Source organism: Populus alba, chromosome 5, assembly GCF_005239225.2.
Source record: "Populus alba chromosome 5, ASM523922v2, whole genome shotgun sequence".
Classification (NCBI taxonomy): domain Eukaryota; kingdom Viridiplantae; phylum Streptophyta; class Magnoliopsida; order Malpighiales; family Salicaceae; genus Populus; species Populus alba.
In genome coordinates, this window is record NC_133288.1 from 16343293 (window position 1) to 16358416 (window position 15124).

General features: G+C 31.9%; 1 protein-coding gene across 1 annotated transcript; it reads left to right on the top strand.

Annotated features, from left to right (window-relative positions):
- Window positions 1-8746: 8746 nt before the first annotated feature.
- LOC118029348 (mitogen-activated protein kinase kinase kinase 1) lies at window positions 8747-14674 on the top strand. Its single transcript, XM_035033224.2, has 9 exons — window positions 8747-9901; window positions 10223-10307; window positions 10463-10525; window positions 10970-11127; window positions 11917-11989; window positions 12099-12158; window positions 13158-13268; window positions 13491-13733; window positions 14217-14674. Exons 1-8 carry the CDS (start codon window positions 8946-8948, stop codon window positions 13698-13700), a joined length of 1716 nt encoding a protein of 571 aa, XP_034889115.1. The 5' UTR covers window positions 8747-8945; the 3' UTR covers window positions 13701-13733; window positions 14217-14674.
- Window positions 14675-15124: the final 450 nt, after the last annotated feature.

Here is a 15124-nt window from a genome sequence, read left to right on the forward strand (position 1 = left end):
TAAGGCTGCCTCCCCCATATACTAAATGAATCTTTCTCTCAACTAGTATCTGACTAAGATGATTTGTGAATTCTATAAACTCTTTTTCTTTCACAAGACTGGATCCATAAAAAACAAGAATATTTTTTATTTTAAGAGCTAAGGATCCTGCCATTTCAAAACCTGTCTATGCTTGTAGAATGTATGGGTTGAGTAGAAATGAAGGGAAGAAGAAGAAGGTTTTATAGATGAGAAAAAGAAAATGCAATCATATCACCTATATGGAAGCCAACTGGAGTCTCTCTCTCTTTCTTCCTTCTTTTTTTGTTCTTTTTGTTTTTGAAAACGCATATATATGTACAGGTAGTTGTGATTGTGGCTCACATCTTCCCTTGGTTTTACGTCCAAGAACGTCTTAAACGCCTTTTATGGGTCGAGGATAGGCTTCCCATCCAGTTTTCTTAAAAATTGGCAAATAGGGTCTTTTTTTAGTCAGATTCCCAAGACTATAATGAGCATGTTCTTTATGAAAATGGGGCCATAAATCATGAATTGCACGATGCACATCTCTATTATGATGAGACTTAAGAGTCAATAAAAGATTATCTAAAGACTCTATGTTTTAAAATAAATCCCACCTTTTGACAATTTTCACAGGTTTTGCAGAATGCATATGAGTCCTTGAACATGGTGGGCCAGTAAAATCCATTTTGCAAGATTTTTACAGTCATCTTTTTTTACGAGAAATGATCCCCATATGGCTTAAAGTGATAAAATTTAATGACACTACTTACCTCATTGTTGGGAATGCATCTTTGAAATATTTGATCACGACAATATTTGAATAAGTAAGGGTTATCCCAATAAAAGTTTTGCACATCTCTCAAAAACTTTCTTTTGTCTTGGTTATCTAAATGAGCTGACAAAAATCCTGAAGCAAGAAAATTGCTATTTTTAGCAAACCAAGGCATTGAACTAAGAGAAAGTAAAGATTCATCAGGAAAGTAATCATTGATTGGTGTGATGTCGGATATCAAATCTATTGTCAATTTTGACAAATGATATGTGATAATATTTTTGGTGCCTTTTTAATCCTCGATTGCTTCTTGTTTGGTCATGGCATGAGGAAATGGAAGTGCTGGCGGGGAATCAGTTTTTTCTTTGCAATGTTCAGATTCAACCCTTTCCTTACCATTAGAAATTGACTCATCATCTCTCTTACAAGGTTCAAGAATGGGTTTTTCAATAACCTTATCACTGTGAAGATTGATGACTGATTTGACTTGATCCATGTGTTGACTTCCAGAACTACTTGCATTTGTATTATATTGCGCCTTTGGATTTTGCTGTGGTTGAGATGGAAACTTACCATTCTCTTGAAAACTGAGAGCAAATGTGAATTTTGTAAAAGCATCTTTAAAATCTGTCATGCTTTGAGCAAGTTGAGTGTTATTTGTCTCTTGCTTTTCAATGAATGCGTGCAATGTTTTCTCAAGATTTCAAGATTTCTTCTAGGAGGTAGAGCATAATGAGGTTCAAATTGATGAGAATTTTGGAAATTATGGTGTGCTTGAAATGGTGGCTGTGTAGTTTGTGCATTATTGTTATCACTCTTCCAACTGAACTTTGGGTGATTTCTCAAACCAGGGTTGTATGTTTGTGAGTATGGGTTATGATTGGGCCTTTGGAAACTATTTAAAGTATGAGCTTATTCATGAAGGCATTCCTTGAAAGAAGGCAAAGGTAGACAATCATTGGTTGCATGTTCATTCATTTCACAGATTTGACACACAATGTCTTAAACATATTTTAATTGACCACTCTTTTTAAATTCAAGTGCTTCGATTTTTCTAGCTAAATATGCAAATTTACCTTGGAGGTTATGATCTTCCCTAAGGTTATATATACCTCCACTAGATGTATGAGATTGAGTTTTATCCGGTGCCTCATAAGTGCTCGTAGTGTCCCAATTTTGAGCATTTTCAGCTAGCAACTCTAGGTACTCCATTCCTTTATCAGGGTCTTTATTTTTAAAAGTTCCATTGCACATAAATTCCATAATTTATCTATCTTTAGGTGTTAACCCTTTATAAAAATATGAAACCATTCTCTGTATTTCAAAACCACGATGAGGGCAAGTATTAAGTAAATCTTGATACCTATCCCAACATTGATAAAATATTTCTCCTGGTTTTTTAGTGATTTGTCTTTTGAAAGAGTTTGTTCTATGAGACGGAAAAAACTTCTTTAAAAATTGTTGTTGCATTTCATCCCAAGTACGAATGGATCTTGACTTAAGATTTTATAGCCATGTTTTAGCTTTATCTTTTAATGAAAAAGGAAAAATCTTTAATCTGATGGTGTTCATGCTATAATTTAAGTCATTATAGGTGTTACAGACTTCCTTAAATTCTCTCAAATGCAAGTATGAATTTTCTAGATTTATGCCATGAAAAGAAGGTAAAAGTTGAATAATGTCTGGCTTAAAATTAAATAGAGAAGCATTAAGAGGAAAAATGACCTGTTCAGATTTAAAAAATCCGTTTTCAAGTTCAAATTATAGCAACAAATGGAGAAGTCTGAATCTGTCCTACAACCTAGACACTGTTCAGTGTTCAACCCATATCTCGAGTTTTAAAAGTCTAAATGACCTCAATTTTTTTTTCTAGAAAGCTGAGACAATTTCCTATAACTTTCATGAGTAAAGTTGGTTCACATTCGGATGTTATCAATGGTGTTTTGTTCAGACAAGAAGATAAGGATTGTCACCAAGTCAAGATGTGGTCATTCACTCAATAATTAGTCATCAAATCAATAGTTCCAAATTTTGGCCTATCAAAGGAGGCATTTGCCATGCATTTAGGCATCTTGGTTGTTCAGATCAAGATCATGCTCTTTATTTCTTTGTTTATATTTTTGTAATGCTTAAGTTTTCCTTTCATTAATATTTTGTTTATACTTTTCATTTCCTTTCCTTTACTTAGTTAACTTGTATCTTATTTGTGTTCTTATCTTGTTTATTTATGTTTCTCTTCTTCATAATGTTTAGCTAAGTTTATTATGTCAATGTGAAAAGGTTACGCTAATGGTGTAAAAATAAGTATAATATAAACTCAATATGGATTTCAATGCTTATATCGTAAACAACTTGCTATTAATATGATCATGTTAACAATTTATAATGAGCTATTAATGACAAATCATTCGATTGGAACCTCCTTTGCGTGTGGTTTCCAGTTGAGTAATAAAAAGAGTTTATATTATACTTGTTTGAAATACCATTAGTGCTTCCTCTAACATTGACATTTGTTTTTATCATTGTTTAATCCTCACATTAATCTTACATCTCAAAGTTCTCTTTAACTTATTATTATTATTATTATTATTATTATGGTTGTTGTTGTTGTTGTTGTTGTTTATAATTTATATAGTTAACCTCCTTGTGGTTCGAGCCCGGACTTGCTGGGTTATTTATTACTTCGACACTCCTATACTTGGGAGAAGACATCAATCTTTTTGGTCGTGTCAAGTTTTTGACGTTGTTGCCAAGAAGGTAAATTTCTGTACAAATTATAAATTTTGTTATATTTTTCTCTTTTTACTTTTCTTTTATCTAACTTTTATTTCTTGTGTTTTGTCTCATTTTCATTTTCATTTTCTTTTTCTTTTCTTCATTTTATTCTCTTCCTACCCTTGCATGAGAGTTTGGTCACGTACATTAAATGATAAACTTTATAAGGTATTCTTATCTTTTTTAGAAAACATGGCTGAAGAGGATAATCAGTCGCTTTATAATGAGAATAATCGGGTTAGAATACTTAAAGACTACATGAATCCAACAAGAACAAGTGCATGATCATGTATGAACTGACATCTCTTTTTTAAGTTTGGCCATCTATTTGTCCTTTCAATTTCAGTACTTAAACTCATCAATCAATCCTTTCATTATGTGATAGGCCTGTATTTAAGATGAATATTTACCATAAATTATGGTATCTTATATCATGACAGCTTTAAGAACTAGATGGGTTGATAAATCTAGACAACATAACTGTCTGTAGTCTATGTTCAATTTAATGGAATATTTTCCCTAAACTTAACAACATAGATCCATCATAATTAGATATCATAATCCCAATTTTGATAGCAAACTTAGTAGTAGATTGGTTTAGAATAATAATTTAGAGTCTGCTCTAACAATCAAACTAAACAATCCTAAGAAATAAGCATAGGAAAGCATGCATATTCATCATATAAACAAAAAAGAAAAAGATAGAATAGATCTTAGAGTTTTTGAAATCCAAAGGTTTCTGTATCATTTCAACCAAGAAAAAATAACTTAACCTTGCATGTCTATCGAAAAACTAATGAATAGAATATATGAGAACACAATTTTGGGTATAGGAGAAAAGGGTGGAGTTTTTTTCTTCTTTCTGGTTGCTTCCTCTATTTATTTTTCTTTTTCTTTTTATTTGATAGGAAAATCTAATCTCCACATCCCTCCAATCCATTTGTATCTTCCAAAAAAAAAAAGTCCTTTCCAAAGTAGACAATCTACATTTAAGTTAGACATGTTTCTTTACAAAACCTGTATGTTGGCATAATTTATAGGTTGTCTTATAAAACTTATATCTCTCTCATATGACCTCCTTTTCTACTCAAATTTGATAGTTCAATAGGTCTTTGAGTCAGGAATCCAAAAACATTGAGTTTGCATCAAATGAATGTCTTTGACTCAAGATATTCAAGTAGTAATGGTTGAAGGTCAAAACTAACAAAATGCAAGACTTGTATTTGAAGGTTGTGATTTCCATCTCCTTTCTTTTTTATTGTTCTTACCATATATGTATAGAAATGTATAGATTTTGGTTTTCTAATGCCACTAGAATCACTTCATTTTGATCTTTACAACTTAAGTTCTGCATAAAATATCAATCCGAGGTCAAATCTATTAATATTCGTTACATGTTGTAACATGGTCTGAATTTTATCTTCAATTTACTCCTTTTCGAACCTCATATCCCCAATATTTGTTTGCTATTTTTGGGCTTGGGCCTCAAGCTAGGAAGCCCGGCTCATAGTTGGGCTTAACCCATACTAGACATAACAACATGTTAAGACATGTTTGGTAAACATGCCCTATAGATTTTCCAGTAATGTTTATTTTTTTTTCTTTTTTGTGTTTTTGCCAAACAAGCCCAAAAAATTTCCAAAAAATTCTAAAATTCTTTACAAACCATTTTAAAATTACTTGTGGGCCCTTTTCGTGTTTTTCCAACAATTTTACCTAATATTGAGCTATGGACTCTACTATAAGATACTAACCTGGTATTAAAAATACTAAGTTTTTCTCTGAAATTTCAAAAAACATTAAAAATTTAAAAAAAATTTCTTATTCCAAATACACAAAAAAATATGTTTTATTTGCATGCATACAACCAAATTCTAAAAAGTTTTTTTAACATATATTTTCTATAAAAAACAAAAATTGTATTTTTATTGTATTTTTTTTTTTAAAATACAACAATGAGTATTGTAATCAATTTATAATTATTTATTAGGATTTGGTGAAAATTTCAAAAATATTACAAAAATTAATTTGTTTAATTAATATTCAGGGTATGAATTTTACAACATAATGCACACTTTCAATATTAAATTAAATGAATTAATAGCAATAAATATTACGAATCAAAAATAGACTTTATTATTTGAGGATGTAAAATTACAATGTAAAGTATATCCTTGGATATTAAAGATACAAATTAGAAAATAAATGTGATGCTAAAATTTGATCCCTAGAACAGCTAGGATGTAGCCTGATAAAGTACAAACTTATGTATAGAAGGAGATTTGTCTTGAATTTTAGATAGACTAACAAGTGGATACATAAACTAGAAAAACATTCAACCAACAATTCAGCTTATCTTAGGTGGGGTGTATTGAGGGTGATGCGTCTTCTCCTTACACAACTAGTCTCCTTACTCAAACTCTTTCAGACTATTAAGTATCTTAATGAATATGATACTAGGTGACTACTCCTTTAAAATTATAATTTTATGATTAATCTCAAAACTCTCTCAATCTAGGAAAAAAACTCATCTTTCAACATTATACACGTCACGACAATCTTGATTACATTTCTCTAATTTAATTTAAATCATTTTATCATCGGGTTAGATTTTTATATTTGACTAACTCGAAAAAATTCTAATTGGGGTTTTACACATTAGCTATATATACTAGCCTCATTTTTATTTATTTACATATATGCCACTACTTTTTATTTGGGCAAGCTATCTCCTTTTAATCAGGTGTATTCTTATAATCTATTCAACAGTAGTAATAATAATAATAATAATAATTTGAAAGAAAATCCTAACTGGAATTTATATGTCGTGCTCTTTAAATGACGTGTATAGCGTTACATGGTATCCGAACACTAACTTCTAAAGCAATATTTAAATCATCTCGGTAACTCTTTCATCTCTGGGCAATGCGTAAAGTTAATGAACATTTGGTTTGTCCTTGAAGGCCTTTTCTTTCTTTTTTCTTCTTTTTTTTCTTTCCTCCTCGATTTTCATACTTGACGTATTAAATTTTCAATGTAGCTATTCAATTTTTTTTTTTTTAGATTTGATTCTTATTCTTTTAATTACTATATATATGAAATAATTTATAAAATTAGACTTTTTTTTTTTCAATTTCATCTTCCTTTAGTTTTTTAATATGTCAGATTTAATCTTTATTTTTTTTATTTGAGATAATTTTTAAAATTTGAATACGATTTCTTCCTCTTTTAGTTTTTTTTTTTTCTATCAGATTTGATCTTTATTTTTTTATTGTTATTTTTTTCTTTGAATTTTTTTAATTGATATATATATATTTTAATTTCATCATTTAATATTAAATTGGTTGGGAATTAAGATTCTTGATTGAGTCTGAGTTTAGAATTTAACAGGTTGCAAGTCTGGGAGATTAACCTAGGTTCAGAAGGCTCACCTGAGTTTACTTGTTTTTTTTTTTTTTCTCTCTTTTTAAAGCTCATGTTTTTTCAGATTTATCCTTTGACATTTATTTAATTAAAGATTGAGCTTCACTATTTTTTTTCATTTGATTTCTATAGGATTTTTCAATGATTTTAAAAATGATTTGGGTTATCTTGAGTCTTTTTATTTGTTAATTTTTTTTTTTGTAAAATTTAGTAGTTTTAAAGATTTTTTTAAATTTGATTAAAATTTTTTATCAATTAAATATAAGCATGAGATACTCATTTCATGATATTTTATTTGATTTACTTTCCAGGTCATTTCTTTGACAGCATGTGTTGCTTCTTTCAATGCCATTGTATAGCATTTCACAATGGTGTTATAACTGTATTAGTGAACACTTTATTGTGATGAGGCAGTTGTCACAGTGGAGCAATGAAAAGTCTTTAAAGGGCTTTTTTTTTTCTTTTCTCTTATCGAGTATAATATTGACAACTTATTCCTTAAAGTTAATTAATACAATTTTTTTTATGGTTTTGTTTATTGCCAATGCTTTTTTTTTTAATATCATATTATTAAATTAATTGAGTTTATTAAATTCAGTCAAGTCAATAGCTCAAGTCTCAAAATTTTCTTGTTTTTTTTTTTAAATGTAGGCATAGGTTGAACATTATTTTTTTTTATATTAAAAAGAAATTAACTTGAGTGTGTTGTAGGTACTGTTTTTCAAAGTGTTTTTTGCTTAGAAATATATCAAAATAATATATATATTTTTAATATTAACAAATTCAAAAAATAAAAAAACACTAAAAATTAATAATTTGAAATAAGAAAATTAAAAATTACAGTCCAACTACACAAAAATACACATTCTTAGAGCTTGTTTGGAAGTAAAATTGAAGTTATTTTTCAAAGTATTTTTTACTTGAAAATATATTAAAATAATATTTTTTAAAATTTTTAACATTAGTACATTAAAATAAAAAAATATTAATATATTTTTTAAAACATTATAAATTTATAAATCGTGGGGGATCGCAATACAATTTGGTAACCAATAAATTTCTTCATGTGAACCTATGACGTGGAAGCTCACGTACACTGTTACGGTGGCCCCAACACTTCACAGCCAACAAATTAGCACCGTGTTAAGGATGGCGTAGGTGTAGGAATCTACTCCAACCAATAACACAATGTTATATTTAAGATTTGAGATTGTTTTAAGTTTTTTTTTTTTTTAATATATTAAAATAATATTTTTTTTTATTTTAAAAAATTATTTTTAATATTATTATATTAAAATAGTTTAAATTTTAAATATTTTTCATTTAAAGTTAATTTTTTAATGTTATAAGTTATTGGTATTAAAAATAATTTTAAAAATAAAAAAATATTATTTTAATATATTTCCAAACAAAATTATAATCTCAAGATAATTATTAAGTTTTTGTTAATTTTTATATTTTAAAAGTGTTTTCGAAAAAAAATAAATTTTTTTTTTTTTTTCATTTCAAATTAATATGTTTTTAATATTTTTAAATTATTTTAATACTAATATTAAAAATAATATTTTTAAAATAAAAAATTATTTTAATATATTACTAAATTAAAAACACTTTTAAAAAAAAAAAATATATATATATCGTCTAAAAATCATCACTCCCGAACACCTACTCTACGACCGCCACATGGCACCGCGTTTTCCCTTTCTATCTCGACGGCGTTTACCATTCTCTCTCGTCAACGCTTCTTTTCATTTTCATTTTTTATTTCTCGCTTCAACCATTACGACTCCTCGTGGTCAGACATTAAACATAGCCAAATTAACCTCCTTTTCTCTCTCCAAAATTTTCCCGGTAAAGTGACAGAAAATAAAGATATTTTCACATAAATTACATAAAGGAGACAAAAAGAAGCCCTAGCTTGGCTCTTTCTTAATTTGTTTCTTCCTCTAATTTTAGATGGATTTTGTTCTCAATGCATCACTTACCTCAATTTCTCACTCGTAAGAAGAAAACCAGCTCGATGGATCCGAAAAATCGAAGGAGGCCAAGGCTGGAGAGACGTAATGCGTTGAAGCACGTTGACTACGATGCAACGCCTTCGTTTTCATCTCTAGATGACTCGTCATCGTCGTCTTTATTTACTCGATCGCTTGATTTGCCGGATCGGACCAGTTTTCGAATCGAAGGAACCGAGGGTGAGTTAGACCGCATTTGTCGCAGCTTAGGCCTCTCTGGCCCCGAGGATTTCGCTATTCCGGCGGCTGCTTGGGAAGCTATGAAGGCCCGGTCCGCTTCCGATCTTTTGCCGCGGTCCAGATTGTTGGGGCCGGATAGTCCGAAAGCAGGTGAAGAATTTAAAGCGATAGTTGAAGTGACCAATCAACTAGTGGAGAGGGAATTGTGTGCTGGGGTTTTGAAGAGTGTTAGAGTTAAGGATTCTTCAACTGAGCTGAACACTTGTCATGATATTGATAATCGTGGTGTGTCAGTTGGAATTAAAGGGCCTAGGCCGCCGTCACTGAAGCCGCCGCCGTCTATGACGTTACCGGTGATTGATAAAGAGTGTTCAACTTGGGATTTATTCAGGGATTTTGCACCTGAAAATGATAGAGTGGTTAATAATAACAAAGAATTCAGTTCTGGTGATGATGATGAAGGACAAGAAAGAAGAGCGCAAGTAATTGATGCAGCTGTGGATAACAAGAGAGAGGAAGAAGAAGAAAGTTTGTTGAGGATAGGTGAAACTGCGGTTTTATCAGAGTCGTGTTCGTTTACCACGTCTAATGATGATGATTCGTCAAGTAGTACAACCGAACCCATGTCGAATATTTCCCCTAATGGGAGATTTAGAATGGCTATTACCTATTGGGAAAAGGGCGAGCTTCTCGGACGAGGGTCATTTGGATCGGTTTATGAAGGAATCTCTAAGTAAGTTTTAAATAGTTTGTATCATTGTTTTTTATGATACGTATTTGTTTACTTATGATCTGGGGTATTTAGAATCGCCAGTTTCCAAAACTCTTATTGAGTTATTAGAGAATTTTAGCTTATTTTTAGGTTAATGGCAATTGACGAGGAAAACTGTTCTTGTTTTCGGTTGCAATTCCATTGATGTTTGATGGTCAAATATCAAGTTTTTGGTTAGGAAGGGTGAATTCCTGAAGAAACTCATGCTATGCTTTGTGTCTTTGCTTATCAAAAGAAATGATTTCATTAAACTGTGCTTTGTTCGTTGTTTATCTCCTTCAGCGATGGAATCTTTTTCGCTGTCAAAGAGGTTTCACTGCTTGATCAGGGAAGTCAGGGAAAACAAAGTATTTATCAACTGGAGCAGGTGAGATAATTTTTGTCTTATTTTATGGTGTGTCAATATTCTCTACCCTTTGCTAACAAAAAATAATTTATCTTGAGGTATATAACTGTATTTGATCTTTTACCAACAGCTTTGTTTTTATTTTCCTGATCATTTACTTTCCCTGTCGTTTTCAGGAGATTGCTCTTTTAAGTCGGTTTGAACATGAAAACATAGTTCAATATTATGGCACAGATAAGGTACTGTTTTCTTGCTTTTTGTTGGGTTCTAGATTTGATTGTTTGATCTACATCAATTCTGAATGGAACTGATGGAACCCAAGATATAATTCTGTTTCTTAATCATTTTCTATTTTTTACCAAGTGTATGCTCTTTAGAAAAGTTCTTTCTTTTAGTAGAATTGAAATGTAATTAGCTCTAGGCTCAACTGAACAGTGGAAAAGGGTACATAACTACATGTTGCCAACTCCAAGTGGTTAAAATTGAGCTGAATTGAGAATAATAGATTAACAGATATAATGTGATTTGGCAAGTTTGCCAGATATCATGAATTCCTTTCCTAGGGGCATCCTGTGTATGTTTCATGACTGTTTTTCGTACTGCTTATTTTGACTAAGGTATTCTTATTTCCTTTTCTGCAGAAATTTGATCATCCATGTTAATCCTTGCATTGATTTTCGCAGGATGAATCAAAACTATATATCTTTCTTGAACTTGTAACTAAGGGCTCCCTTCTAAAACTCTATCAGAGATATAACCTTCGAGATTCCCAAGTTTCTGCATACACAAGACAGATTTTGCATGGTTTGAAGTATCTTCATGATCAGAATGTGGTCCACAGGTGAAATGAATAAATTGTTATGCCATGCATTATGAATTTTATTGTGATTTTTTTAGTTCTTATGATCTCTCTAGATTTGTTTTCCTTTTATGGTGATGCTTCTAGTATTATGTTTACTTCATTATTCTTTTATGACATTCATTTCTTTTATGAATATTGTGCAAACTCCAATAATCATCATTAGCTTTCCTTACCCAAGGGAGTGTAGCTTTCTATGGCCCAAGTGTTGGTTTTTCACTCTGGTGTACTAAATTCTTTTTGACCACTTCTATATCATGAGATGCTGAATGCTGCTTGTCAGTTCTAGTTCATCACTTTTTAGGACTTCATCTTTGTAATGCTGAATTAACTTTCAAGACCATTCAAGACCATTCAAGACCATTAAGGTTGCTGGGACCTTGTGTCAATTGCTAGGCTTAGGGGTGGCTGGCTTCTTGCTTGATGCTGCACCTTCCTAAAATTTTCCATTTAAGATAACTGTTTTTAGGTCTTTTCCCTTTTCAAACCTAAACTTGAGGAAGATGCATGAATTTAGGAGAAACAGGTGATGGGTTTAATTTTCTTATAAAAGACAAAAACCATGCTGATGCAATATTGGTAACCAAATTGCCAAGTTAATATAAATGCTAACACTGCAGAATATCTTTCTTTACTTGAAAGATGTTTATGATCATTGGGCTTGGGATTTTTTCCAATTTATTTCTTTCCCTGTTTTTGCTTTCATGCACAGGCTTGCTTCATCAGGTGACAGCTTTCAATATTCAATTTTTTTTTTTTTTTGTATTTTAGGGATATAAAATGTGCAAATTTATTGGTGGATGCAAATGGCTCAGTAAAACTTGCAGATTTTGGTTTGGCAAAGGTTTTATTCTCTTCCTCGTATTTTAATCTTGTATCTTGTTTCCTAGAGGTGTCTATAACAGCTGCAAATTCATTTTCTAATATTATATGCTGTTTTTTTTTTTTTTCAGGCAACTAAATTTAATGATGTTAAATCTTGCAAGGGGACTGCATTCTGGATGGCTCCTGAGGTGTGTACAACTTCTGTATTGAATTGTTCAGTGGCAGCATCAGATTTTGCTGAAATAATATATGATTTCTGTACGCTGTCATGAATTGATGAATTAAAATCCTGCAGTCTGATACTTGTTAATTGAGTCAGGGGCAGACATGATAATCTAGTTGTAGTTTTGGGAAGCAATATGGGAGAAAATTTTGACTTTTCATAACCTCCTAAAAGGTTTCTCTTGGTCTTCAGCATTTACTTGTACTAAGTGCAAGCCAATCAATTAGCCACTTGCTTTTGCCTTGCGGACTATATAAATTGTGGGGACATGTATTTTAGCGATAGGTCATAGGGGTTTGGAGCCTGTTACCTGGGTTGGTTATGGGGGAGAGAGTAGATTTGAAGGGGTGTATGCTTTTGCACATATACTATGAAAATTTATAATTTTATCCCTCTATTTATTTATTGGCTATTGTGGTGATGTATAGTAGGAATTTGTTGGGGTGGGGTTTTCACTTCCTGATCTTTGAAGAATCTAAACATGCATTGTGGAATCCTGTATGCAGTAAATATGGAAAACTTTTTCTTTACCATTAGTTATTTCTCATTCTGTGGTACTTAAACAGAGTTGTCATGTGCTTGTCATGCTGTCTCTTTATGTGTTGTCTTAAATTAAAACCCTTCGTTGAGATAACAATAGAAGGAGATCATCAGCGCCAGTGAATTCTTTATATCTTGTTGTGTGGGTTGTTTTAGTTCTAACTCCCAGGTTAGTATTCAGGTATCCATTATTGGGAAAGGCAAAATTGAATTGTCCTTCAGATCTGCATCATTTACGTTGATCATCCCTCTTGTTTGTAAAATTATGTTACCCCTGAGATTTCCAACCATTTCTAGTTTGTATCTGATTTCTAGTTTCATGGCTTTTTGAAACAATACCATTTTGTGTAAATCTGGAGTCTGGACTAATGTTAGCATGTTTGACTTGTGCAGCCAAATTCTGATTCTGATATTTGTACTGCAGGTTGTCAATAATAAAAACCAAGGATATGGGCTTCCAGCTGATATATGGAGTCTGGGATGCACTGTGTTGGAGATGTTAACCCGTCAGATTCCATATTCTGAATTGGAATCTGTGAGTACTATTTGTGGCACTTCTTTATACACTATCATATTATGTTGCCAATTTTTCCTTGAGAGATTTATAGATAACTTGAGACTTCTACTTCTTGGTAGTTATGTTCTTGCATTAGCTAGTTTATGCATAAACTGCTTAATTTTATGATTCATTGCATTGCACCATTACATGCCATTTTTTTAACTACTTTTAACAACTTATCTTTCTGTAACTCAACAGATGCAGGCATTATTTAGGATTGGTAGAGGTGTTCCTCCACTTGTTCCTGATTCTCTCTCAAATGACGCGCGGGACTTTATCCTGCAATGCCTACAAGTTAATCCAAATGATCGCCCTACTGCTGCCATGCTCTTAGACCATCCATTTATGAAGAGGCCTCTCCCAACATTCTCGGGTTCAGCATCTCCCTATATTGGCCGTCGATTGTAGAAATTTTTGGTTCATTCTGATCATGAGAGAAAAGTAAGTTTTCTTCATTTTCATATAGCTCTTCTCGTAACCCTGAACAGTGATGTTAATTCAAAAGGCCGACATTTATCTGTTAAAGCTCCTTTTTTGAGAGATAATACTGTCAGAGGGTTACATTCGTGTCTCTGGGTGACAAACCTGAGATCAATAAGAGCTTGCTGTTGGGATGTCTGACATCCTTTTGCTTTTTTTCTTTTGTTCTTTTTTTCTTTTTCCATGTAAACAATCAACAATGTGATTTTGACCCGAGATCTTCCACTTTCTAATTGGAGCCATGACCTGACTGAACTGGCAACAGATTGTACAAGTTATTTGTCATGAAACTTGTACCATGGTTGTTCTCGATAGAACTTTTAATTTGTCCATGCCCCGTTGTGACATGAACCTGCATCTGAGATTATTCTTGTTGATCTTGAGGCTTTGTTCTTTTCCTTCACATCATGCCAACTGATTTGATAAGTTTGCTCTTGGAAACAGTTCTGTCCATGACGAAGCAAAGGGGACCTTTAAATCACAATGCATACTCCAGTTGGATGACATGGTCGTGGACACTGTTTGACAGGAGGCAACCATGGATTCAGATTCTGTAGGCTCGAAGTCTGCATGCTTATAATTTCTGAATTGAACTTGAAGGGGTTGGATTTTACCGTCATGATAAGAACAAGTAATCCTCATTTTCCCTGCTCTGAAGATTCGGCATAACAGAGCGACGAACAGCTTGAATTACTATTTTTTTACTTGTGGAAAAAATAAACTCCTGATGTCAACTTGTGCAACATTGCAAGTACTTGGGTTCATTTATATTTTATCGGGGAAAGTTGCCCCTTGTAAGAGCAAGGTGTGAGAGCAATTGTTGTAGGAATAGGGAAGCGTGCACTATTTGTATATATCATCATTATTCTAGCCATTGTATCATTTTATTTTTTCCTTTGTTACTTTCTTTTTGTTCATATTATATTCCAAATAATTTCTTTGCCTATAAAATAAACTAAGCTTTTCCACAATAATGTTCATTTCTTAGTTGCACCAAGCCTGATTGGGGTGAGCTGTGCCAAGCTCTTTGCTTGAATGGCTTTCTTTGGATCTGATTTTTCAGTAACCTTAGCTTTTGCTCGATCCACGGAACTGTCTTTGGTTTTTCAGCCTAGGAAAACCGATGACAGATTGATATTCATCCAAAAACTTGGTGAAGTGCGATTTAAGATCACTTAGTGGTGACTTTTAGGAAATTGTAGCTCCTTCAGTGGCAAGAAATGACTACTATGCTTGGAAATGACTAAAATGATAAGGAAATTGTGGACTTGTTTTTTGGTATTCTAAAAAAATTAAATTTTAATTGAGAATTGAAAAGATAATTGAAAAACATAAAAACTGATAAATGGCAT

Bases quoted from the DNA above. Each gene is read 5' to 3' on its own strand.
- LOC118029348 (XM_035033224.2), top strand. From the start codon at position 8,946: ATGCATCACTTACCTCAATTTCTCACTCGTAAGAAGAAAACCAGCTCG. The intron at 12,159-13,157 runs GTGTGTACAACT...TTTGTACTGCAG, and splicing joins CATTCTGGATGGCTCCTGAG to GTTGTCAATAATAAAAACCA. The intron at 13,269-13,490 runs GTGAGTACTATT...GTAACTCAACAG, and splicing joins CATATTCTGAATTGGAATCT to ATGCAGGCATTATTTAGGAT.